The sequence below is a fragment of the Taeniopygia guttata genome, chromosome 4 (genome assembly GCF_048771995.1).
Source record: "Taeniopygia guttata chromosome 4, bTaeGut7.mat, whole genome shotgun sequence".
NCBI classification, from domain to species: domain Eukaryota; kingdom Metazoa; phylum Chordata; class Aves; order Passeriformes; family Estrildidae; genus Taeniopygia; species Taeniopygia guttata.
In genome coordinates this window covers 22,056,987-22,084,460 of record NC_133028.1, presented here as the reverse complement: position 1 = coordinate 22,084,460, position 27,474 = coordinate 22,056,987, and the positions used below count along the sequence as shown (strand labels likewise).

Genomic DNA, 27,474 nt, shown 5'->3' with positions numbered 1-27,474 from the left:
TTTGTTTGTTTTTTTTTAATTACAGCTGCTGTTGGAATTATCTCTGCAGCTATTGCATTATGCTTTTCCACTGATTAGTTACAACTGGATCTGTCCTGTGGCATGAATAAACTATTACATATGGAAAACTGTATGTTGTATTATCTTATGAATTATTTCACATCCCTGAAATAGGAATATAGTTTTACAATGTCAATATCTGAACACTGGCTTTGTTTTTTTTCCCTTGCCCTTTCCTTCCATTTATGATAATCTTTCAAGTCAAGCTGGAAAAAAAATCTGGGGAACAAATTGCTTTTATAGCATGAAAAAGCATGCTTTAATCCTACTTACCATGTTTTAGATATTGAGCTCTAAAGGCTTGTGTACTTTGTGATGTTCATGGTTGTGTTAATGGACAAGTAATACTAATAAGCTGCTGTCTGGAGCAGTTTGAGTCAAGCAAGTGCTACAGGCTTGAAACAAGAGTGTTAGAGACTTCAGCCATGGATGATGTTAACTGATGCTGAATTTAGAAACATTGCATCCTTATTAAATGTTTGTGCTGTCAGATATGCTGTGCTGCTTAATTGATGAAATAATTTCCAAAAAACATGACATGATGTGGGATGCTCTCTTGTGGAACACTTTAGGGGCTATTTTCCTTTTGGAAAAAGCTGCCTGTCTAAAGTGGCATAAGATCCTTGGCTTTAACATTCAGATTTTCAGAATTCAGATCAAATTGCCATTAATCTTGGATATGATTCTTTCTTGACCATGACGTTTCTGGAGGCCTGCAAATGTCTGTCACTAGTTATTACACAGTTACTTTTAATCCTGAACACTAATAGATCACCTGGCATTAAAGCTCTGCTAAAATGTTAAGCAGAGATTTTTTTTTAAGTTTTCTCAGATGTGGACTGGACCACTTGGAGCGTTTGCAGGAATGAGACAGAGCTGTTGAGGTAAAAGGAATGAAGGAGGCCTATGATTAATCTTTTTTACTCTTTTAAATTTTGAACTTGAATTTTTCAGCTTTTAGTAACTGCTAAATCTCCTAAAGCGTGTTTCTGTGGATGAGCTTGTACCAGGCTCTACAAAATAATCAGATTCTTGCAGTATGACAGTGTAGAATACCCTTGTGGTTTGCATTTTCAGTATCAGTGCTTGTTTCATTTAAAGTTATGATTCTTTTCTTCGGTGAAAGAGATGGAAGAGGCCCAGCTTTGTGGGTTTAGCCCAGCTACCCCAGCAGACCTTTAGCTGACTGTGTCAAAAGATAGTCTAAATATAATGTGCTTGCAATGTATTAAATGAGTGTTCACAGAGAGACAAGGAAGACCTGATGTTAGGAAAGACTGACTTTCTTCCTTTAAAGCAATATGATACCGAAGAGCAACTTCTTAAGAAAAAGTTGGAAAAAATTCGAACTATGAAAGAAGGTAGTAATTAGTCTTAGTTTGAGGAGAGCAGGACACAAATCCCAGCAGTAAAACAAATGCTGAAAAAGGGAAGGTGGTTAAAAACAATTATGGTGGCGCCAGCGAAGAGAATGAGGTGGGACTTCTCTTTCAAGTGTGAGACCTTGGTGAAGATAACAAGAATAATGTCTGACTCCAAACCCACAGCCTTGTGTTTCAAGCCACAGTGTGCTTGAAGAGAAGTCTGCTTTTCTTTATCAGATTTGAGAAACACAAGGTATCTGACTCTTAATTATGTAATTAACATAAGTCATATTGTCTATTTAAACTGTGGCTGTGTTATAAGTAAATAAAAGGCAAATGAGAAAATGTTATGAAAAGGGAAGAAAAAATATTTTTGGGTCATAAAAATGGTTTGGCACCTTTCTCAATATTTTTTTGAAGTTTACATGGAAACAGAAAAAGTTCAATCTTACTTTTCTTCATGGTGTATTTTTTCTTCTGTCTTGATTTTTATTTTTAAATTCCTTTTAGACACCTCCAGGAGCAGAGGCAGAAAGCTGAGGGAGACAATATTAAAATAGCTTCTCTAGTCAGTCTCAACAGATAAACTCTGATTTTGGATCATTATTTTTAATCCAATCTCTTTTTTTGTTTGGTTGTTTTAGTTTGTTTGGAGTTTTCGTCCCACAGACCCTGATGCTTCTGTTGTTTGGCTTTTTACTCTCCTCCATCCTTTCCCTCTAGATTACCTTCACAAGTAAGGAGATTTTTCCTACATGGGTATTATCTGGGCTGAGCCTTCGATGATGTGTCTCCCAGGGGCCTGAGGCGCCTCCTTCTGATTACATTTTCTAGTAGAGGTATCTTTCAGCCTTGATCCTGCCAGTGTCTTCCCCATCAGTTTTCTGTGTTTTGTACCTCTCAATAAAACCTGTCCATTCTGAGGATGCTGCCCTGAGGTACCAGTCCCTGTCATGGACAGAAATCCTTGCTCATCAAAATTAAGTCTGGCTGCCTCACTAGTAACACAAACACAATTGACTTTGTTGGTATGTCTTTGCTAACATAGATGCCAAATTCTAACCAGCTAGGAGACATGCACAGAAGCAAGTGTGGGAAGAGAAAGTGTTTGCATAGAAATATGTGCAGAGGAAATATAGAGAATGTGGGGTGGGAATAACCTTAGAGAGCTCTAGCCCTTGACAAGCTTCTAACAGGAGGTGCAGTTTGCCTTCTGTGCTAAGCAGGCATTCACACCTCTCAGAAGATTCAGAGACTGTTCTCAGAATGTGCAGGTCTGACAAAGGCTCAGATGTGCCTGGGCTGGAGGAAGGAACTACAGTGTCCACGCTCATTGTAGGGCAGGTGGACGAAATGATCTTTATACTCCCTTTGAACCCAAACCATTCTATGAGCCTCTGTGTTACTGAGGCGTGGAGGCAGAGGAATAATTGATCTGGATGACAGATAATATAATAGAGGCACAGAAAAACTGTAGGAGGAGTGGTAGAATTGAGAGGAACTATATTTAGAAATTTAGAAAACTAGTAAACACACAGCAGAAAAAATTACCAGCCCGTGCTAGAGGGGGAGAGAGAATAAGAGGAAAAACCATGTAAAGGAAAAAAGATGAGGAACATAACTCAGCCACACACTGTGCAGGCTAATCACTACTATTGGATGAATATAATCTGTAAGAACTGTTTTACTTAAAATACAGAGAACCCTTCAAATCCTGTGGGCTTTTTCCTGACCTTAGTCACTGTTTTGAGACCAGAGGGCCTCAGAACAGGTGCAGGCTTGGGGAGTAGGAGAACCCAAACCATCCTGGGTCTAGAATGATCTGAACAACCTGATCTACTTGAATGTGTCCCTGCAGAGGGGATGGGCTAGGTGACCTCTTCCAACCCAAACTATTCTATTATTATACCGTGGTCTATGGAGAGCACAGTCTGTGCTCAAACCTTCACTGAGACCAATACTTAGAGCTGGACCAAAATCTAATTTCATTTTTCCACACTGAATCTTAATCTGGAAATTTATTTTAAATGTACTTCAGGGAATAACTCAATTGACATATATAATTTAAAATAAATGAACTAAACTGAGGAACTGTAATATGGTCCCTTATTACAGAAGCAGATCCTACCTCATGGGCTATTTTAGTCTGTCTGTTTTTTGCTAGCTGAATTGACTTCAGTCTTTTTGTTCACGCTTTCTTAACATGCAGCACTGAGGTGTTGTTCCTGTGCTTCAGCCGTCTTGCAGTCCAGCCCTAGTGAGATACCTGGCTGTGCCATCCTGCTGGCAGAGTATGACCTGTGGATTGACTTTGAGTCACCCTGAAGTCTTTCCTATCTCTGCTGCTCTGCAAGAAAAGAAAACTGTGCAAGTGCTTTTTCTGGTGCTGCTTACTCTTCTCTTTTGAGGGAGGCCGGCTCTATATTTGGGAATAAGGAGTGTCAGTGTCTGACAGAAAGAGCCTTGTGCTATCCAGCCAGCACAAGGTTATTACCAAGGTTATTGTTGATTGTTCTATTTTTCTTTATTTTGCAGCACTGAGGAGCTGTACAGGTCTGTCAGCCACTTTTATTCTCCACTGAGAATATTATTTGCCTGCTGAACAGCTTGCATGTATTTCTAGTGCAGCTAACAGTGAAGACAGGAGAAGCTGACACATCTAGAATCCTCAAAAACTTGTATAAAACTTCTTGAGCCACAGCCTAACTTAAGTGGTGACTTATGGCTGTCAGTTTTGGATGTTTGGCTCTCATTGCCACCCTCTGCTTGTTCCTTTTCAAACTGAGCCTCTTGTTTTTTACAGATAAATATGATCATTGCTTGAATGCAAATAATCCATACACTGTCATCAGTTGTTAAGAGTGATAATGTGATTTTTAAGGTGATTTTTTCTCTTTCTCTCTGGTCAGGCTGAATTAAGCCCATGGATTTTACATTGTACAAGGTGGCCTGATTATTTTGCATTTTCCTGACTAAAGTGTCAAACTTCTGGGTGAAATTACACACAGATGCTGTGTACAGACAATGTCTTTTTATTTCAGTGAGGGAAGAATTCGATGTGTTCCGTGTGCTATTCAAGACATGAAAGTTGATGATGGCTTTATGTGTGGGATTTAGTGATAAAATTTAGGCTTCTTCACAGTAAAGCCATGAAAATGATTTAGACTTGTAGCTTTTTCAAGGGAGAAAAGTGACTTTAATCTGTCCAGTTATCAAAATCTAGAGGGTTTCACTGATCAGAAGCATGTGTTGCTTATTATCTGGAAAATTAAAGCAGTCTCACAGTTACAGCCTCATAAATGTGGATGCTTTGTATTCTGACAGAGTAGTTTTTTCATTACTGAGGAAGTAGATTTGATATCACAAAAGGGTTTTGCTTCATCAAGGTAATACATAGCAGAATAACTGAATCCTTAAATGACAAAGGTACATGAGCAGTCATAGCAAGGTGCAAAGCAAATTAGTCTTGCCCATCAGTTACAAACTAAGTTACATTTAAACAGAATTGTTTCTAGTTAGCAGAATCCCACACTTTTCAGGAGATTAAATAGAAAGTGATGTAAATATTCAGAGGGTTGGAAACTACAAAAGCTGGTGTTGTTCAGCCTGGAAAAGAGAAGGCTCTGGGGAGACCTTGTTGTGGCCTTCAAGTACTTAAAGGGAGCTTATACTTGTAGATAGTGATGGTTGTACTGCTCTACTTGTAAGCAGAACGGTTTTACACTGAAAAAACAGAAATTTTGGGAAGAAGTTCTTTACCCAGAGGGTAGTGAGGCACTGGAACAGGTTGCCCAGAGAAGCTGTGGATGCCCCATTCCTCAAAATGTTCAAGGCCAGATTGGATGGAGTCCTGAGCACCCTGGTCTAGTGGGTGGCATCCCTGTCCATGGCAGAGGGGTTGGAACTACACAGTCCTTAAAGTCCCTTCCAAACCAAGCCTTTCAATGATTCTATGAATATCAAATACCCAAATAACAAATACTATACTTGCCAGATGAACCCTCAGTATTGCATAGCTAATCACCAAAGTATGGCCTACTCACCAAATAACCAGTATGCTATCATGCTTTTAACCTTTGTTTGTGTTATGTCATCTGAAAAGGTATGCAAGTATTAAGTGTTTATCCAGGAAATTTGCAATAGTAATAGTTGACAAAAATATACGGTTCCAGGATCACAACAGTAGCAGTCAACTCTAATTGCTATGTACGTGAAATAGTACTATAATAGAATAAATTCTGTATTATATCTTTGCATTGTTCATAAGACTATCCAAGCTGGAGTACAGTGTCCTAGCTGAGAGGTGTGTCTACTGTGCAGAAGTCTGTCATGCCCCCTAATTGTGGGTGCATGCTCTGACATTTCTCAGCACAGGGGAAGAGCATTCTGCCAGCATGATGGATCTGGATCTGATGAGAAACTGCTTTGGCAGTTGGGATGGTCGGAGAAATGGAAGTGTCTGGCTGCATTTGTTTTCTCAAAATGCAGACAAAAGGTCAGATTTAGTCTGCTCTGCTTATAATAGAAAAATAGTTGCTTATTATCTTACTTATGTGTAGTTGTACTGCCAAGAAATGATACCAGTATAGTTGGCAATGGAAATACCTGTTAATTGTTATGTGCCTGTGTGAACACTTCAGTTGGAATGGGGAGCACCTGGACTGATGCAAATGCTCCACTTATTTACAGCTGCTCTCTTCCCATACCTCAGGCATCTAGCTTTGTTTTCGTCAGATGCTGACAGGTTTTCTGCTCCCACATTGCCCCTTCACGTTCTCACTTTTCCATGCAGCTGTTTTGCACCAAACTAAGAGGCAGCAGTGGGCAGGTCTCAAGGCAGGGAAGTTTGGGTCTTACCAGTACTGCTTGAGCACACCTGCACTTGTTGTTTGTGGGTGTGTTTGCTGAAGGGGAAGGTAATGAAAAGTAGATGCTATCAGTTTTACAAAAGGTGTTCTATTTTGATTTGTAACTGTTGGTCATTGTTTAAGCTGATAATAATATGCATAGCTATGTTAAATCCTGCTAGGCTCCTCCTCAAAATGTCCTTCTTTTCAAACCAGTAAGGTCAGCCAGATCTTCCACCTACTCCTGGTGGCTTCCTGACTGTATTAGTCAGCATATGAAGTGCCATGTTTAATTCTCATCATAGATTCTTATTTCTACCTTGACAGCTTTGGGGTTTGTGTTGTTGGTTTTGTTCTGGTTTTAGTTAGTTAGTTTTTTCTTCATTTTGTTTTTAAGAAGTCATTCTTGTACTATTTCATTCACTGGCTACTATTTCTGGTAGCTGTTGACTGTTTTATAAACAGCTGAGAGAGTAAGGCCAGCTCATGTGGAAGGTGGACCTTTTTGTGAGGTGTTATTGCTGCAGCAGAGTGCCCTAGAGGGTACAAGCTTGGAGGTGATCTGAACATATAATTTTTTTCCTGTTATGCTCTTTGCAATTGATTTTAAATATTTATAAGATATTTAAAAGGAAATACATTCTCTCTGACTAGTTCCTCATAATTCACAGTACTAGGTCACAGAACATTTCCCTGCCCCCATTATTTACCATACAAAATGATTGTTTTATTTTTAAAGAGTAAAAGGAAGTGTGGCGAAAAGGGTACAACTCTCGCAATCATTAGCCAGTTTGCATAAAGGAAAAGCAAATATATCTGGTAGCATAAATCCATTCATTTCCTCTTCAGCTAAGCTTGTTTTCTAAGTTTGGGTTTACCCAGCTTACATAGTCTAGTGTTTAAATTACTGAAGTTTATGTTACATGTCTTTTAAAATTATCAATCCCAGAAAATATAATAGCTTGTTTAATCGTGGGGCCTAAAGCCCTGAGTCCTGTTTAGTCCCATAATGTATAGAGGCAAACATAGAAATGTGCTCCTTCCCAAGGGATTCATGGTCTAAATGTATGACAAGGCAAAAATGGGAAGCAGATGGTCACATACATGTGAGAGAAACAATCAGCAGAGGAGCTATATGTGAGTCAGTAATTGTGTTAGGCTAAGCCTGAGTGGGGATCTGTGTTTGGCAACACAAGTGGCGCCTCAAATTAGTTATAGCCAATTTTTGTGTAACAGAGGGACTGTGTCTGAAATGTCATTTTTCTTGAGAGGTTAAAGACAAGAGTCTCTTTGTGATTCTGTGCAGCTGTGCACTTTGGAGAATGGATTCTTGGGTTCTAGCCCTTCACCTGAAAATCCTTGGTTGTACCCAATGTCTTTTTAAAACCTTTAACATAGAAACAGCTCTAGTATCTGGTCTTGAGATGGTGCTGCCATAGGTCTACAATTCACAAAGTTCCCTTGCTTATACTTCGCTCTTTTCCCAATGGCAGGCTTGAGCAAACTGCTTAAGAGCATGCCATCAAGGATATGATTTTGATAGCTGTGAATGTCTTATTGACTGAGGGTCAAACTGAGATGGGGATCCTAATTTATGATGGAATTCTCTAACTCTTTGAATATGGTGTAAAGCAATCACTGCCTTCTCTGTGGTTTTGACTGGGACTTGATGTGGGTGCTGTCTTCTGGCCTGAAAGTCACTTTTTCTTAGATTTTCATTTACAGAGTCAAGTGATTTAAGCCTGCTTAAATATAGAAGTACTTTCCAGATGCAGATTGTTTCTCAACTGCATATATATTGATATAGGCTTATTTTTTAGCCTCCTGGAATAATTCAGTGCAGATTTATGGATGCTGTTATCAATGAGAAATCCTACTTGGGACATTAGAAAAATCAAAAATGTCAGACACTGAGCATGAAAGCTACAGCATTACTGCTGTAGGATTTAGTCTGTGAGAAAAAATTGACAAGTCAAAATGTTTCCTAAGTCTATTCCGAGGTCAATTGTTCTGTGCAGCCTGGAGGAGACTGAGGGGGAGACCTTATTGCAGTCTACAGCTTCCTTGTGAGGGGAAGAAGAGGAGCAGACACTGATCTTTCCTCAGTGGTTATCACTGACAGGGCATGAGGGAGTGGCCTGAAGCTGTGTCAGGGAGGTTTAGGTTGGATGTCAGGAAAAAGTTCTTCACCCAGAGGGTGGCCGGGCCCTGGAAAGGCTCCCCAGGGAGAGGTCACAACACCAAATCTGAGTGTTCAAGAAGCATTTGGACAATGCTCTTGGGCACACGGTGTGACTTGGGGATGGTGCTGTGCAGGGCCAGGAGTTGGACTCAATGATCCTTGTGGGGCTCTTCCTACTCAGCTTATTCTGTGATTCTGTGGTTGTGCCATGTACATTGCCAGACAGTGCCACTCACCAGCAGCATAGCAGCACTCTGTACAATATGAAATCAAGCTCTTTGTTGGCCCATCTGCTGGAAGCTGTTGCCTCTCGTATTTGCCTCTGAGTTCTGTGTAAAAATGATTTATTTGCCCTCTGCAGAAATTTTGGGCCAAAGATAACAGAATCTTTAAACTAGGCTGTTGAAGGACTTTGAATCTTTAGGTGACCTTGGTGAACAGAATAAGACAGAAAAGGAGAGAGAGGTGATCTCATATGTTTTAGATATTGTGAAATTCTTGTAAGTTAAAGTGAAACTTCGGAAATCAGCAATGAAGTCTAAGCAGATTAACTCCTGTAATCCTGTCATTCTATCTTATTAAAAACTCTTGGTAGCACATCAGTTGTACGGAAAGGCTCAGTGCTTCTTTGTTTAATTGTTTGTTTTTTCCCTGTTGAGTCTTTGGAAGGGGGTATGAAGAGAAGCTGCTGGAGTTTAGCAGTATGCCATACGTTTTTACTTCAGGGAGCAATATTCTGAAAATAGACTTGGATGTCCATGGAGATTTCTTCAAATACAGGATTAGAGTGTTCTGTGTACTTGTGTTTGGGCAGGATTTAGGCCAGGCAGGATATGTGATCTCAGCTCTGGTATTCAGCTGTAGCTTGGTGTGCCGAAAATTCATCTTGTCCTGAATATTTCAGATGCTTCTCATTTGTTTATATCATATGAAATATTGCTAGTGGCAGGTATTTTGGTAGCATTGTTGTTGTGCTCAGAACATCAGCCTCTCTTAATACCAAGAAAATTTGATAAAGCCATAAGCAGTTAGAATGAGTCAATGATTCTCTTTTGTAAAAGCAAAAGTAAAAAAATTACACCCTTGCCCCCGTGAAAAAGAAACCAGCACAAAAAAAACCCCAAACAAAACAAAATCCTCCCTAAAATTCAACATATTGGCCATGTAGATTTCCTGACATTGTCGGGAAGTTGTGCTTTTGTGTTTGACCATTTGATGGCATAACCTGCAGCTTTTTATAGGGCAACTGTCGGAGGTCAGTGTGCTCTCCCTCTCAAACCAAATTAATCCTTATGTTTTCTAATTAGTTCTCTTTTCCCAAATCCCCCTCTTTCCTCTGCTTGCCTTCCATTCTTCTTGTTCTTTCCATAGCACTTGCCTGCACTTTCACATTTTCTCTTGCCATTTTTCACCTGTGTTAACTTAGATTGATTGAAATTTTTACTCCTGTATTTCTTCTCTACAGTGTCTTTCTAAACTTCAGAGTGGAAATTGGCAAGGTTTTGTTTGCTACATCAGGAAACTTATGTGTTGGAAAGAAACATGGTTTTGTTCTGTCACTAGTGCTTGTAGCAGCTGAGTGTTGTCATTAGAAAACACTGTGGAGTTTGTAGGGAGAGATGGTTTATGTTGTGGAATGCTGAAGTTACAATAGTGAACAGCCAGTCATTTTTAAACCTACACAAGGAGAAAAAAAATAATCCTACCTTTCCAATTGTACTCCATCGACTGCTTGAAAGATTTGTTTTAAATGTCTTGGTCCTGCAAGAGTAAAACACTTTGCAAGTGGTTTCTTCACGTACACGCATAAGTATGAAGGAACCTCTGAGGCATTTACTGTCTACTGCAACAATGTGGAAATAGGACAACCCCCTCTTGGTACCATTGTGAATTTTAAATTTAGACAGTGATCAAATAAATCACTTGAATAGTATGCTCATCCCCTTGAGCTGAACTGGAATGCTAACCTGCTTAAAGTGAGCATAAGCTTTGCTACAGTGGATTAGGACTCATGTGAAGTGTTTAAACAACAACAGTAAAATTACAAAACTTTCAAATATGCAGAGACCTTTTTTTATTATTATGAGACCTTTTTTCCTATGTGCTTTTTTTTTTTTTTTTTTTCCTTTCCAGGAGCCAGGATATTTGGATATTCATAGTATCAGTTAAAACTTCTTGTGTGCTTGTCAGAACTTCACCCTTCAGATTTTCACAAACTTTGAAACTTAAGAAATGCCTGTGGCATTGCAATAATATTCTAAATATTGGTAAAGCTGTTGTTCTTTCAGACATGTGCTCCAGCTAAATGGAAAGCTCAGCAAAATGTTTTGCATTAAGAATTTCTAAAGAGACAAATAAATTATAATGAGATAATTGTAGAATTAGAGTATAACAATACTGAATTTGTGGATTTGTGTGTGCATGCAAACCTATAAGGACTATGAATCACCAAGTTGAGCTCACTTCTGTGACATGGGCAAACTATTTTGCTGTGGGTTTTAGAAATTGGGCTGTGTGCTTTCTTTCATTCTCAGCATCTCTGCATGAGTAAAATTCTCAGGGTAGCTTACATTACAAACCACAAGTCCACACAGTGTTAAGTTTGCACCATTCTTGAAACCTGCAAGAGTATCCAATTCTTGTAAGAGAGTGAAGTTTTTGTTGTCCTTGAGATCCCTTTCAGCAGAACACTCCTAGGATCTGTCAGGATAGTTCATTCCTGAATTCAGCATCCATAGGCAATGGGGCTGGGGTGGGAAAGTACAAGGCAACAAGGATAGTACAAGCAACATGGTCATCCCTGCTGCTGCTGTTTTTGCAATACTCTCATTGCATACATAGTCTTTACAGTTATAGTTTTCATAATTTATGGATAAACTCTAATAAGTTCTTATAAAATTTCACTATCTAGCTTCCAGGTTTGAAAGTACCCCTGCTGTATGGTTGTAAGTTTCATGGTTGCTGTTTGCCTACAAATTCAAGAGGACAACATTGCATAGTGTCTGACCCATGGGTGACATTTAGAAGACTTTCTATTAAAGGCCTGAAATATGATTGAAACCTAAATGCAAATTTAAGTGGCCTGGGTATCTGATGTGACTCATTGCTAAGGAGAAGCTGGATTCATTCAGCCTCGATGCACTATGTTGCTCTTTTGCCCTTAGAGCAAATCACTTAAGGTGTCCTGTATGTCAGCATTTCATATCCTTCTCAGAGCTTAATATTTGTGCTGCACTTTGAAGATTTATAGCTCTATTCAATCATACTATACTGTTGCAAAGGGTTGAATATTTTTGTGCATCTGTTAAAGGTGTGATCAGTACTTTATGTGAAGTGAATAATAAAGCTTATGAAGAATGAATCATGATGTGTTCCTGTTTTTATGCAACTTTTTACTGCGGTCATTTTGTGCCCTTTTTGCATTATATTTTTTTATATAGGCATGATTAGTTAATTAGTTATAAGATTTCTCCTTTTCATTCTCGTTCAGATATCTAACAATCTTGCTTGCATTATAATTCTGTCTTGATGTCCTTATTTGTTTTGTATAAGCCATGGCCTAAACATTTATGCATACAGTGAAAGTAAATGAAAAACGAAACCCATGGTCCAGTTATGAAAGGATGCAGATTTCATTTAAAAAATTCAAAAGAGGTAGCTTGTTTAACTAAACTTTCAAGTGCATTCTTAAGTGCTGTAAATTCCTTTTGTCTGTTTGTACTGAAGTAGTCGGTTAGCTATAGAGTTTTCCTTTAATTTATTATTGAGTTTTGTTTGTTTATTTTGAATCTTCTAGGAAATTCTTATAATTCTGTAGAAATGTAAAATGAAAATGACAAAAAGGAGAGCTGCTGGGAGTCACAGCTACTGGTAAGTTGTCAGCTTATTGTTGTCTCTCCTTATATCATGTCCAATGATAACTGGTTTGATGGTCAACTTCTGTCTGATGTGTGTATAATTGGCTTTTGACCCAAAAGTAAACAAACGATGCTATATTTGTTCTTAAACTTAAGTTTAAAGTATCTTTCTTTCCATTGTATTTGGATTTTTTCCTTTTCTGCTTGCTGGTGATAGTTTCGAGCCTGGCTGTTAGTCCTATATATTGCATTCAGACATCTTAATTAAGTATTCTTTTTACCATCATCTTTGCTTAGCAACATCCTTTCTGAGATATTCTGGGAAACTTAATACTTGTCTGGTGCGTAAAACAGTGTTCATAAATCAAGGTATGTTGCCATATCCTTCTTGCTTATGTTGTTTAATAGTTTTTATATTACTCTCTTTGAGCCAGAAGTGTGAAGCATGAAGCCTTATACACCTAGTCACTCTGGCTTATTGCACAACACAATTATCAGTGAGCCCTAGTCTTTGGAATATGGCTTACCATGCTGGTGTAGATTGTTAAAGTGAAGAGTGTCTATGTGGTTGTCATGGATCCAAACAGCAAGTAGCTTTCACATTCCAAAATAACCTGGAATTTAAACAAAATCTTTTGGCTCTCAGAAGCTCACGTTAGCATTTTCCCTTTCATTTAGTTGCTGAAAACATGCTATCTCAAAGTCATAAAACCAAAATCAAAATTAAATTCTCTAAACCTGCTCTGACATAACCATAGGTATGCTTCAGATCCTGGGTGTGTTTCGTGCTGAACAAAATTAACCTTTTTGATGCAGTTATTTGACCACCTTCTTGTGCTGCTCTTGAATCACTATTATGCTTTTGGTTTTAAAAGTTGTGCTTGTCCTCCACTGGAAAGGTGCATGGGGTGCTGCATTCTCTGAGCAGGCTGGACAGTTGTCACTCTGGTCCACCCCTGGCTGTGCTCCATTCGGAGCTCCCACTGTGAAGCTTTCAAGCACCGCACACAGCCTCTCTCTGCACAATGTGTGAAGTGATGAGCACTTTTCCTAAGAAAGGTCTCCCTCACCCTAGGGATCAAAGAGAACTAACAGTTTACTCAAACAATACAGGGCTTAACTCTTTCTTTCTGGAAATCATAACTTTCTCTTCCAAGCTGAGCTGAAGATCACTTGGTTGTAGACACTAGGTGTTTTCCTCTGTTGATAAAAAGTGTTAGAATTCTATGCTGTCCCCTAGAGTTTCATCAAATGTTTAGCTATCAATAGTGGTTTTAATTGCCCATTTAATTCAAATGCCCTGAGGTTTGCATTTTCCTTATAGTTTCCTTCCCTTCTCCAACAACCTTGGCCCCTGTGCTTTTGTGGTACCATTCAAATATTTTCTCTGCTGTAAAGTCTGTTGTCCAAGCTTTTTCAGCAGTTCTTTTTGATGAGTTCAATTCTTCATTGCAATTTAATTTTCAGTGGAACAAACCCCTGATTTCCATGCATTCTTTCTGATTGTGCCCATGTGTTTTAATATGATTGTTTACATATGGTTGTATTAATGTCCTCTCACTGCATTTTCATGGTAAAAATCTGATAATCTTTCTAGGAGTGGATTCAAAGCCTTTAAGATTCTGTTCTATGTTTAGGAAAAGGAGCAGTTTTGTGAAATCAAAGCTGAATTTGAAAATCCTGAATTGTTTCTATGAACGCTTGGAGTGAAGAAACAATCTTCCAACTGTCAAACTGCACAGTTCTCTCTTAGACTCTATAGCGATGAAAAGAAGGAAATGTAGGTAATTAAAGTTGTCTTGGGTCTTGGTCCATTGAAGGAATTGAGGAGGAAGACAAGTGAATAGTCAGTTTTCTTAACAAAAACTACATATGAATTATAATCATGTTGAGGTTATTTATTCTGTCAAACTTTTCTTGAATTTAATTTTTTAAAATATATCAGTATGTCAGCTCTTGAATTCTGTCATCACATTGCTCCTTGTAAATATGAAACTTGTCACCAACAACATGAAGAATGTTAGCAGGTGAGATGCTCTGCACCAGTTAACATTTAATGAACACTGTTTAACTTCACAAATCTCCTTGATTCTTGAAGCACCTCATCAGTAACTGAAAAGGCACAGGTTGTTTCCTGAGTGGTAAAAACGAGCTGACAAAATGAGAGCTCTTTATTCACAGCTGAAAATAGGCTATTTGAAAGAGCTCTGTGGTCTTGATAGTGGTACAAGTGTTTTCTGGAGAATTACTATCTTTCTAATAGCTAAGGCACCTTGGGATAGTGTTGTCAGTTTAGTTCTTCTTCTGCAACCCAGTATCATGTGCCCATTCATGCCTAGCTAGAGGTTCTTAGTCACAGTAATCTGTTAGTGAGGCCCCTTTGGGTCACTGGCAGAAAGAGTTTTATGTTCTGTTTGCTCCACCACTTTTGTAGACCATGCTGCTTACTTTATATTTCTTCCTGGTAACTAGTGATCATGAGCTGCTTTAGATGGTAGAATCCTTGTTCCTGGCAGGCTTTCTGCTGTCTGGACTATGAATCACAACAAAATAAATTTGCCTTATGTTTTACCAAGTGTTGTATAGAATCATAAAATAAGTGATTGACAGAAAGATCCAGTGTTCTGGCCCAGCCCTTCACTCTGTCAATATAGGTCAATATAGGTCTACAGCATGATATGAAACATGTAACACCCAGGTTCAGCTCATTAATGCATGGGAAGCTTTGATCTTTTTGGCCATGTCTGCAGAAGCAGCATATGGCTCTGCTGGGCAGGTAATGTAATGTCAATATAATCTGTCTATGTTTATATAGTTCTTTATTAGTAAAAATCTCACAGGAGCCAAGGGAGAAAGTTCAGCACCCAAAATTTTCCACTTCTGTAACAATTTCCTGTTCCTAGCTTGGATCATAAATGTCTTCTGATTGCTTACCTCCAGCTTTCAGCCCCAAATGCTAGTGATCTGCCTCCTGTTTAAAGAACCTAGAAGAAGAAATAAACACACTGGTGTATTGCTGCATATTTATATTTGCATATATCATTATATGCAACATAGAGACATTGATATTCCCTTTAGAAGGGAGTGTTTCTGGCAATTTCCCTGGGTCTGTTATTAGAGGAAGTTTTTTGTTTTGCTTTGTAGATTACACTGTTCTACAGGTGTTACTTTCTCATTTTAGACTTTTTCTTGTAGGACAAATAAAATAATACTGGATTAAAAATATTTTATGATTGGAACCTCTTACAGCTTTATCCTACAGGTAGCCTAGACAGGCACAGGGATGTTGAGGTACACACACAGTTTCAGTAGATACTATTCAGCCAGTGTGCTAATCCCATATCCTCTGAACAGAGAAAGACATAGTTCTCCCAGGATTTTCCTGAGAAGCTGTGAGAAAGCTCAGAGGAAAGAATGAGAAACAATTCTTATCTTCACTCGCTGCACCTGTTGTTGTGCACATGTGGAATGTATTATGGAGATTTCTTGATTGTTCACTGGTGACAGTGTTTGGATTGATTGACCAATCTGGTCTGACTGTATTGGACTGTCAGTAAGGGTGATGAGTTTTCTTAATAGTATAGTATAGTACAATAAAGTGATTGATCAGCCTTCTGGAATCATGGAGTCAATGCTAATTATTACCTGGCAGGGACCCCTGCTACAATAAGCCAGTACTGAGAAACCATGACAGACAGTTCTCTACATGGAACAGGTATTTTTCTTTCTTTGCAGAAACTGAGGATGTGCAGCCTTTTGTGTGTTTAGAATCTGAGAAATTAACCAATCCAGATGCTTCAAAATTAATTAATGAGAGTGAGTGAGCAAAACCAGTTCCTGCAGCTGTCAGTGCCCATAAATCATCTCTGTTTTTACTTTTGAAGCAAGACAAGAGCATGAATTTAATTAATGGGTTTGACTTTCTCTGGAAACACATAGTAGAGAAATCACCCTACCCACACCCTTTCACAGATGCTGTAAACATACAAATATTGTGTATTTACTCCTGAATGTTTACCAGCATCATTGTGCCAGATACAGTTGAATGCCTCAGGCAGGTGGCAAAGCAATGACTGCAACAAATCCTTGTTCTTTGGATACCCAGATCAGAGGAGCAGCAGGTTAGCTCCTGTTTTCTCAGTTCCAGCCGGCTTCTGATTAACAAAGGCATTAGTAATGACTGCTGCAGAAAACTCCAGGGGTAAATAGAAAGAGTGAGTTTGTCTGTTTTCCATGATTGGGAATTTAATTATAGTATGAAAAAAAGTACCAAGTAGATTTTTTCTGCCACCCTGGATTTAAAAAAAAGGGTAAAATCTCTTTCTTTCAAAAACTGTCTCTGCAATGGATCACCAGGAATGTGTCTGCATTGTTTGATTTTTATTGTATTTTTAGTTCTACCTTATTAAGTGCAAAGAAACACAGAAACTGTCAGGCTGGGTCAGACCCCAGTTCAGTGCTGTAGTCAGCACCAGCTACCTCAGAAGGAATTGTGCAAACACCCCAGGTATTATGGGGAGTTGGAATTACATAAAATTTACATCATATCAATCATGGCTTTAAGTCTCTTGTGTTTGAAGACTTACATTCTCCTAGAACATTTAACTTGTTAAAAGTTAAATTTGATTTTGTCATTTTCACTGTTGTTATGCTGGGCAGTGTTTAGATTTTTTCTATGGTAACTCTTTTCTTTGGTAACAAATTCATAGATGGCAATTGCCCAGACTTGTTATGCTGGAGGAGGAATTTTGTTTGCTCCTGGGCTAGTGCCCTTTTTGACCTGTCTGAATGTTCCCCCTTGTTTATATTGTTATGTAACAAGGTGGTGACACTTTCCTTTTAGTCTGCAAAGTGTAGGATTTAATTGTCTGGACATCTAAAGGACCTGAAAAATGTGTACGAAGAGATGTGGCCTTTTTTTAATAAGAGGGAGTTATTCATGACATTATTTGAGCTCCTCTATATGGATGGGACTTTTGGTTAGTGTGGATGTCTGAGATGTGGTGATAATCTCCAAGTAAATTGGAAAATAGAGGTTGTATATCCAAATACTGAAAAATAAGCTTGAAAATACTTTAAAAAATGGTTGAATGTTGCTTTATATGCCCTATGCCCTGTGTTGCCTACAAGTGAGAAAGCATTCTGAAAACTATAGGTGGAGAATGGCATTCACCCTCCAATGATTGCTGGAACTGTGTGATGTACTAAAAGTATCAGTTCTTGCTATTGTCTTGGTTTTTTTTTTTTTTGTGGTTTCTTTTTTTTGTTGGTTTTTTTTTTTTGTTGCTTAGAGAGTCTTCTAGGAAAGAAAGGATAAATCTGGGACCTCTAAAATTCCTAACAACATTGCCAGACCTGTGGTGAATGCATTTATGAATATTTACATGGAAGTTAAGATTTGGACTAAGTGTTAGGAGTGCAAGACACTGAACATTTCAATCTGGCAAAATCCTCAAGTGTCTTTTCCTTTCCCTAAGATGCTTATATCCTCACAAGATCCATGATCCTTATTTTTTAAAAATTTGTGGCAAAAATATCCAAGATAAATTTAAATTAAAAAATGCTTCTCCTTCTCTACATTTAAATGTTGAAACACACCTGTAGCTGCACTGGCCTGATGCTGACATCGGTAATTCCAGGAAATATTCACAAAGAATGCCAGGCACTGAGCAACTAGTCTTTGTGTTTGTTATAAGAGAACATTTTTTCATCTAAGTATAGAATAAATATTTTACCTTTCTCTTTTATGTATAACATGGTCAATTGAAGATTGATATTTTTTTAAATTATTACTACAGCTATATCTGACAGCATTTTATAGCATAGAAAGAATTCACCATCCTGATTTCATCAAACACAACCTTTGTGTAAAGGCCATTTTGCACATCCTGAGGTCTTATGTAGGGGTGATTGGAAAAGTAAATCATCATTCCATCTGTATTACTGGATAAACCTCTTTTCAGTATAGGGAATATAGAAGAGGCTGCATTTCTTCTACTCCTTTTTACCTAGGTTTGCAGCATGTATTAATATGAACTGTAATTTATTGCTCTTTAGCCATCATTGCTATGTGTTCTGCTGTGTCTTCTCCGTGGCAGTGGGCCTTCCTTCAAGGGCAAGAAACTTGTATGGTCCTTAAACTTGGTGAAATTGGACTGTGTATCACTTGTACTTCAGTGTTAAACTTGGCTCTTTATTGTTTTATTGCCTGATTGCTGAAGCCTCTGACAAATTAAAGGCAAGACCTTATCCACAATCATATCCTGAGTTTAGCTGTTCACAGAATCACGGAATATTCTGAGTTGAAAGGGATCACAAGGTTCATTGAGTTAATCTTTGAAGTGAATGGCCCATAGAGGGATTAAGCCTAGAGCCGTGGCAGTGTTAGCACCATGCTCTGTCCAGCTGAGCCAATCTCACCTGTCTCTACACCTGCCAAGAGCTTCCTGGGGATGCCCTGGGGGAAAGGCTTGTTTCAGCCTTTGTGCTGTAGGGGCAAACACTGAGGATCAGTGCCTGCCTGTACTGCTGTGGTGTCACCAAGCAGTAAGAGGTGACCTAGAGCTAGGCAGAGCCAAGGGTGTGTTGTAAGCCTGACCTAAAGTTTCCTGATGCTCTGCTCCCTGCAGGCCCTGTCTGTAGACCTGCTGTGAATCTTCTCTTCGCTTGCCCTTACTGAGGAGCTTTTGTCTATATTCTTACAGCAAATCATGTATTTACTGGTGGAGGGGAAGGGGAGATGTGTGTGCTGTAGATGTCTCTTCTCACTGCCTTTTTTATTAAAACTGTCTGATGTGGCATGTACTACCTAATGTAAATATATCCATGTGATTAGGTAAACTTGCCAGCTTTTATCTGGGTTGCAGTTACCTTGTTTAGGGCCTGTTTCTGTAAACAGGAACACCCAGGCATCTCCCCATCTCTGACTTTTTCAGGCAGCGGTGACAAAGCAACATCTAATTTAGCTACTAAAATTAGTAAGAGTGTCATTCACTGTCAAAAGCACTTTTGTTGGCAAAGAGCCATGGGGAGCCACCTCTAGAAATATGGTCTCCCTCAGGTTTTTGAGGATGTGGAAATGGATGACATTAAATAATGGGCTATAATTCAGACAATGAGAAGCTTGCAGACTGATTCTGTAAGTAGAAAAATCCCTTGAGGAAACACATTATGTCTGTCTATAAATCTGGCAGCCAGAAGATTAGAGAGTCAGTCAGAAACTAACTTACACAAATGGCTTAATAGTAAAGACTGTGCTAATAGAGGTAAGAAATTCAGCTGAAGTTTTTTGCTTAAAGCTATGAAAATTGGGTGACTTTGAAAATTTGTATTTCTTTTCTAGAAGATGTAGTAGAACAGTGTTCTGAGCTATAATTAGTTGAACATGATGCTTCTGTTGCAACATTAGGAATAATCATAATTACTAACATTTGTGGTTGGAAGAATCCCAATGTGCTTAACATTTGGTTATATATATTTGGATAACATCTATAGCCTTTTGGGCTCAGATTTCTGAGGGGAACTTATTGATTGTAATTTGTAATTGTGTGACTATTATACTGACAATTAAAGAATGAGCCACTGTGAAACAGAGGTGCTTCAGATGACATTTTGAATCCTCAGTCCTAGGAAACACAGACTTAGAGGCAGATTCTTTTCATCATTTTTGTTATATGCATACATACATACATACATACACACACACACACACACACACACACACACACACACACATATATATATATATGTATGTATGTATATAGTCCTACTCCCTGTAGTTAGAGTTTGGAAAGTCCTGCACTACCAAATTTATATTTTAATAATGTACATTCCTCTAGAAAGATAAGGGAAATGCAGTGGCTACTGCTTCTTCCTCCTGATTTTGGTAGAGTGCATCCTCCTTTTGAGAATGAGTTTCTCTTGAGAGGGTGGAACCAGGTTTTGTCTTGCTTCAGAATTACAATACTAACACTGTTCCATTGATGGAGAGTGCAACAAATGGATGTGTGAGTCCCTTTAGTCTATAGTTGACATACATTTAGGTAGCTCATCTTATATCGTGATTGGTATAATCAACCCTTGCTAAAATGACACATATATTTGGTTTACTGTTTGTTATGAAATACTTGCACCCACAGTGTGAACACTCCTGTCACATCTTTGGGGTGGGGTTTGCAATACAGGGGAGTTTGTGCTTGGCTGAGAGTTTTCTGGTGTCTGCATCAGAGCAGCAGGAGCACTTAGTCCTGGAGAGCCAGGACTGGAGCAGGTGTCAGTAAGGTGAAGTGTTAATATGAGGCTTACTCAATGCTTACTGCTTTTCCTGAAGTTCCCCAACTCGTGTGTGGGAGGTGTAAAGCTGTACCCAAAGGCCAGAAAATCCCATTGCCAAAATAGTCAATAGCTCTACCTTTTTCTCCTTTTGCTTTCTGTGTGTGCAGAGACCAGACTGTGGTGGGGCACCTCCTCTGGGTGAGAAACATAGGAGGATTTTGTTAAAATTTAAAGTTCGCATAAGGGCCTACAAGACATATAAAATCCTGCTGCAGCTAGATTCTCCTTGTCCATTTGAAATTTATATCTTTAATGTTGGTATTATTTTCATCCTCCAAACAAATTAAAGCTCAGAAGGAGGCATCAGCAGTGAGTCCTCTCAGCAAAGCAGGAGTAGCAAAGATGAAGATTTTGAAAGTCATTTCAGCAAAGCAGGCAGTAATGAAGAAGATTTTCAAAATGAAAACAGTTCCCTAATGTGGTTTTTAATACCTTTTCAAACTGGGTAGCAAAGGTGTTTTTCAGACAAGCTACTGCAATTCAATTAGACTGACCTAATTTCTATTTCTTCACTTCCTGCTTTCCACACTGATACAATTTAGTTTTTTAAAAATCATGTTATGGCTTGGAAGGGATTTGGGTACAGCACTGTTAATTGACAGAGTTTAAATACAGAAAATGTTCCCTAAAGCTTTCTTAGTCTGTATGCTCATTTGAGCTAAAAAAAAAAAAAACTTAAAAAGGACTTTTTTTTATTTGGGCAGATATAAGTTTTTAGAAGAAAGGTAAGCATTGTTGCAATCCAGGGCAAATGTAGTTTTTAAATTAGGAGTAGAAATTATAGGCCCACTCTTCTATATTTATATCATTCTCTTTGTGCTGACTGCTCACAGTGATACACAAAGTGGCATAAACTCTCACTAAACACCTATAAACGCAGTCGTGTGCATCACATCCCACAGTTAGCAAAACTGGTTATGCATTTAAAGCAGCTTTATCTAGAACAGAAATTGTTACTGGACTTTCTTCAGCAGCTTCTGTTTTCTTTCTTTAACCTAATTAAATGCTGATTTAAAATGCATTGACAACATCAACATTTGAAAAATATTATGGAGTGATGGTTCTTGGTTTCAAGCCTTTGAAATAAATTAAAGTTCTTCTCGAAGCATGAATTTACTTTTTCTTGCAACCCTTTCCTTAATTTAAAATTGCTAATCCTATGAGATTGACAATCCAAGCAACTCTTTAAGCCTGAAGCGTAATTTGGCCATAGAAATGGTGCTGCTGTGAAGCAAAACCAAACTAATAAATAAGGCAGATTTAAATCAGCCCATCATTCTTTTATACAGAATTGCTTCAGTTTACTATACTAGTGCAACACCACCCCTTTTTTTAAGAGCTGTGAGTAGTACACATTGGTGCTTTGGCAATGGTTTTGCAGCTGAAGCAATGCGACTGTGGTATTTAATACAGGCTGGGTTGTCACATTTCCAGTGCTGGGACACCCCTGCCGTGTGCTGGTGTGAGGCTGCCTTACTTGGCAGGTGTTGGTGCTTACTTGCAATATGCATATGCAGGATTGAAACAACAGGGGTAATTTTAAATGGTGAGAGACATCCTTCCTGATTGCAGTCTTTGTTCACTTCACAAAGAAGGTCTGAAATTCAGGTGTTCATTTCTCTGTTGTCATTTTAACTTACTAACTGGTGTGATTTGTATGTAGTCCAGGGATTTTAAGCAGAAAACATAATGAAAAGTTATTAATACTCAATATTTTGATTTTACATTCAAAAATGTTATGTATCACATCTTGAATGAGCTTTATCAAATTTTGAAGTTGCTGAGGATATATATGTCTAGCAAAGACTTCCTTTCACTGCAATGCAGTCACAGATGATTGATAACCAGTCCTACAGTCATGTGATTTCATTCTGTCAATGGATGTTTCCTCAGCTTTGACAAAACCTATTTTTTAATGTTAAAATCAGGTAAAATCCTGGAGTTCAATTATGCATCCCAAAGAACTCTTTTCCTCTCAGCTGTTTAAACTCTTTCTCAGGTTCTACTGAAAGGGATACTTGTGTGGACCAGGGACTGGAGCCTATAGGGGTCTGTGCTGTCCCTTGCAGCGTTTTTCATCTTGTGATGATTCACTGCATACATTTCCCAGATTTTGACATCTAGAGGCATTCCCATTTATTATATATTTTTTTCCAAATGGCATGTGTTAATAAGGATGAGTAGGGAAAGGTAAGTCTGATTTACAGAAGCTACAAAGATGTAGCTTTGTTCTGGTTGAGAATATGTAATTTTCTTGTGGTTTCTTTTTAAAATTCTTTGTGAAAAGACTATTTCCCCTTTACAGTATGATTCTTGTGATGGTCTTTACCTATTTGAGAGAGTCTTGAGGTTCTGGGGCCCCTGGAAAAAATATCAGGCCTTAGGTTTTGTGCTCCTTCCCAGTCTGATATCCAAAGAACCGGGCTGCTATCCTGTGGGAGGATGGATTGTAAGAGAATAGAGATAGTGCTGAAGGCAATCTTGCTCCTGAGGAGTTGCAGCTGTGCTAATTACCAAAGAGCAGGAACAGCCCTGCCCTTAATAGGTCACAGCTGTGTCCAGTAAGGATGGGTGATATAAAAGAGTGGGTTAGCCAGCTGGGAGGAGAGTTGGTGTCAGGCTGTGCTGCTGTGAGGAGTGAGGGTCAGGTGTTTGTGCTGGGGACAGGAAGAAGTCAGCTGGCTGTGCAGAAGGAAGAGAAAAGGAGTCAGTGCTGTGAGGAGCTGCCTGTGAGACCTCACAGAGGAAAGGTATGAAAGTCTTACAGGAAGATAATAAACTAATGGTGACAGTCACCTCCCATCCACTGTCGACTGGTGCCAAACACTGATGCCAACAATTGGTGACCTGTATGGGGGTGGATCCTGTCACTGTCCCAGTTTGGATCACAGTGCTGGAATGATGAGATGGTGAAGAGAGAGTAAAGTGGTTGAGTTACCAATGGAGACCCAGATAGCAGCTAGATTCTATCAAATCCTGCCTTGTTCAAGTCAAAAAGACATCAGAATTCATTTCAGCTAGGATGGACAGACAAATCTGCATTAAAATGTAGTCAGTGCTCTCCTAACCCTTCTGCTACCTGATCAAGTTCTATTCTGCACATCTCATTGTGATGAGGTGAGGAAGGGGTCTGAAGGAATAAGATATTTTTGTCCTTTACAGGAAAGAAGGCCTTTTCACACTGTCCTACCTGGCATATTACCTCCTGAAATCCTTTAATTGTATCAAACTATGGTTTTGGTTTTTTTTCTCTGTAGCAAAATGTTCTCGCAGATGTGACTTACAAGTGACTTGCTGTGAACTTTCCTGTCACAATTAAATTTCTGTGATGCTGAACTGCTGCTAAGAGTTGGCCCTCTTCTTACCTATTCCTTGTGCTGTATGTGTTCAACAGGAGAAAGTGAATTTGAAGCTTCACAATGAACAAAAGTGCTGAAAAAACCACCAGTCTCCTGTGGCTAGAGTTTAACGTGAGTTCGTAAGTTGAGAGCCTGTGGCCAGAGGCCTGCAAAAACCAGTGCATTGCCCAGAGACAGCTGGAGCTGAGGGTGTCTCTAAGGTGACCCCTGGCTCTGGGTGCAGCACTGAAGTGGCCCCTGGCAACAGGGAGGAGTGGTTTTCCCTAGAGTCAGCTCTCTGCTGATTTCCTCCTTTCTTCCTGTAACAAAGGTTGTATTTGTTAGTCAGTTTCTTATTCAGGTGGTGTTTAATAGCCAAAAACAAACATGAGAGTTTGCAAAAAAAAGCCTGTGTCTTAATCTGCAATATCTGTACTTGTGATATGGTGTTAAAATACCAGCAATGCTAAAGCCTGAATTGGGAGAGGAGAGAGAAAACTCTTCAATGTTTTTACCTCTAGAAAGGAACACTGCATGAGATGCTGTGCAGAAGAAACAAAGCTTGGCTAGCTGAAGTTATATTGAAAGATCTGTTGTTTGGGGTATTTTGGAGTTTTTTGTTTTGGTGTTTTATTTTTTTTTTCATTTATTACCTTTTCAGATAGTAGAAAATTTTTCAAATATGAAAGAAGTATGGAAACTTGAGAAATGAAGATTCCATAGGCAAAGGTTAAGAAGAAGGAAACAGGTGGCAAACATTAATATGAGGGCAATTAGCAGTGTGTTTTGGGTGGAGCAATGATTGGAGAGGACAGCTTTGTGATTAACAGGCCTGACTAACTCCCAGCAGTCTGGTTGTGCTTTGTGCTCTCTTCTAGATGTGGGTGCCCTGCAGGAGGGGTCCATGGGACACAGCTCTGGTCCAGCTCCAGCTGCAGTCAAGTGCCATTCCATGGAAGAACAATTCACAATTCCCTGCCTAGCTGTATGGGATATTAGTTTTTTAATGCATGAGACACTGCCTAACAAAATCTTGTTACTGGGCTTGACAGCAGCATGGCACTGGTAGATCCCTTCTGTCTGAGCAATGCAGCTTGACAGCTACATTATTGAAAGCAACCTAAAGCTCACAAGCCTGATGTTTCCTTTACTTTGGAGAATTCCTGCTGTTCTGGGTGAGCTCTGAGCCACCTCATACCCAGTGCAGACACTGCTGCCAAAGCCACATGAGGCAGTGGTCCCCAGGTTGAGCAATAACCTCCTGATGACACTTATATGGGATTTCAGCTACCTGCAATTATGTGCCTCCTAAACCGAAAGGGATTAAAACCCAGAGCATTTATTTCTCAGGGATAATGTATTCTTTAACAGTAAGCAAGATGGGATTGTGTTGTGCCTCCTTATTTTCCCTAAAGTAAGGACATTCTGGATCCAGTCTGGAACAGTCTGGGTAATCTGTAAGTGTTTAAATATGGTGTGTGTTGTTAGGTGTGTCTGGGACAACCAAAGCAGTCCCTTTATCCCTTGTGGTGCTTGTAGATGCTGTAACACAAAAAAAGGAAATGCTGCAAACCCCTGATGGCAGCTCAGAAACAAGGCACCTGGAGCCTCTTTGCATGGGGAAACCCTGCAGGAAGGGAGGGAGCAAAACCCCAAAATATAGTGGGAGCTGGGTAATTGTACACTGTGAGTAACAAACACCTTGGAGTCTTGCAGGTGTCTCACCCAGATGCTTCAAAAGGCCATTAATGGAAAGCTTTGTGGTAATCAGTTGCTATCTTGCTTCCTTAAGGAGACCTTCAGACCTCCTGGAAAGCAAAGGAAGGGCCTGGAGAAAGTAGCCAGGCTCTGTCAGGTAAACCTTTGTTACCAGGTCTTTAAAAAAGGTTTATTGACATGAAGGCTAAATCATATTTGTGTTGTGCTTTGCTGGATTAAAAATTGTTTCTCAGTGAGAGAAAAGTGAATGGGCTCAGTAAGGAGAAAATTTTCTCAAAGCAGGCATTTCTAGCCCTTGTTTTCCACATAGGTGTGTTTTTTTTTTCCCTTGGGAGGAAAGTATCAAAAGATCTCTCTGTGTGGGAAGGTGGCATGGGAGGGGGGTGAAGCTAGTTCTGCAAACATGCTTATTTCAAATACCACTCTAGAGAGAGGCTGCAGATTTTTGGAGACTGAGCTCCATGTGGTAAGTGGGAGAGGGTTTCTGTGCTATTGATTAATTTCAAATTGTGTGGGATTTTCCTGGCATAAATGCATAGGATCTTTGCCAATTTTAACTTCATTTTCCTTCTGTCAAAGGAGCTGCAAAAGCTGTGTGAAGAGGATGTTTTGGGGATGAAGGACACCAGTATCTGCAGGCCTTGATGGAGTTAACCTTTCCATCTTGTTTGGGAGAAGGTGCATAACTTTTCCTGGGCAGTAGTGTGTTTACTCACGTAGTTTCTTTTGCAAGGAATTTTGTTTTCCAGAGCCTTACTCAGGAAACTCTGTACAAAGCACAAGAGGCTTTTTACAATATATCTTTGAATATTATGCTTCTTACTGGGAATGCCATGGAGATGAGGAAAACCAAAACAATCTGAATAAAGAACAAATCCTGCAGGGTAGCAATAGATTTGTACAGGCTGGAAAACAGGAGGTCCTTAAGAGATTCAGTCCTTGGGTTAGAGAATTTGTGCCAGTATCTAGGTAAGCTGTTCAACCATATTAGCACAGCACAGTGAGCTCTGTGAACAGAGCAATATTGCAGGCTGCAGGAATGTGAGATAAACTAGAATTGTACAGGCCAGAAAAAAAATCTGTTGTACTGAGGAAAGAAATCTCAATCTTTTAACTGAGATTAACTTTATTTCATGTCAAAAGCAGAACATGCAAATCCAGGCTCTTTCATGGCATGATACTGAATGATACAAGCCTTGTAGCACAGAGCATACCACTGCTGGATTATTTGTCCTAAATGCACTTTAGAGAAATTCAGTCAGGTTTTGTTTATGCTAACAAATACTCATTTAATGCAGATGTTACAGGAGTGCAAAGCATAGGTTTGCAGTAAGCTGTGGCTCATTTCAAATACTGGCCTTGTAAAACATTTTTTTTGCACATTTGCCTTTTTTACATTAAGCTAGAATAATGTAGAAAATGGAAAAGAATTTCAGAAAATAAGAATCAGTGGTTTACAAACATAATAATTGTTGACAGATGCAATTTAAACATATGTAGCAGCGTAACAGGCTAAAAATCAACATTGTGGGGGGAAACATGAATATTTGACTTCTTGGAGGGCAAACAGAACCCACAGGGAAAAGAGATAATGTTGGTTTCTCTATTTCAAAGAAAATTTATAGAGGATAAAGGAAAAAAATTGCATTTTCTGTGGCTGTGAGAATTCAAGTTATAGCTGGATTTTCAAATTGGAATGGAAACAGAAGGAAAAGGTACTGAAACCTGTTTATAAATAGCTTGAGTTTGCTGAGTTACACACTTAGTTTGTCA

At 39.0% G+C, this 27,474-nt stretch overlaps 2 protein-coding genes across 18 annotated transcripts in view; one reads left to right on the top strand and one right to left on the bottom strand.

Annotated features, from left to right (window-relative positions):
• RELL1 (RELT like 1) overlaps window positions 1-27,474 on the top strand; it is a 127,788-nt gene that overhangs the window by 37,596 nt on the left and 62,718 nt on the right. For all 4 annotated transcript variants that reach the window (XR_012055565.1, XR_012055564.1, XR_012055563.1 and 1 more), the window contains exon 7: window positions 12,250-12,323. The gene's annotated coding sequence lies outside the window, so the exon portion shown is untranslated. The remainder of the gene's footprint in view (window positions 1-12,249; window positions 12,324-27,474) is intronic.
• Window positions 1-27,474, bottom strand: part of PGCKA1 (PDCD10 and GCKIII kinases associated 1) — a 41,831-nt gene that overhangs the window by 5,784 nt on the left and 8,573 nt on the right. For 3 of the 14 annotated variants that reach the window (XM_072928067.1, XM_072928065.1, XM_030270899.4), the window contains 3 exons: window positions 15,245-15,294; window positions 12,838-12,924; window positions 10,160-10,214 (listed from right to left, as the gene is read on the bottom strand). The exons of 2 other annotated variants lie outside the window; for them this stretch is intronic. Coding sequence is in view for 2 of the 12 variants with exons in the window: in XM_072928063.1 (XP_072784164.1) it covers window positions 1,877-1,960; window positions 10,160-10,214 (139 nt within the window). In the remaining 10 variants the exon portion in view is untranslated. Of the gene's footprint in view, window positions 1-1,876; window positions 1,961-10,159; window positions 10,215-12,837; window positions 12,925-15,244; window positions 15,295-27,474 lie in introns of those variants that run through there. 9 more of the 14 variants (XM_072928072.1, XM_072928070.1, XM_072928071.1 and 6 more) reach the window with 7 other exon arrangements.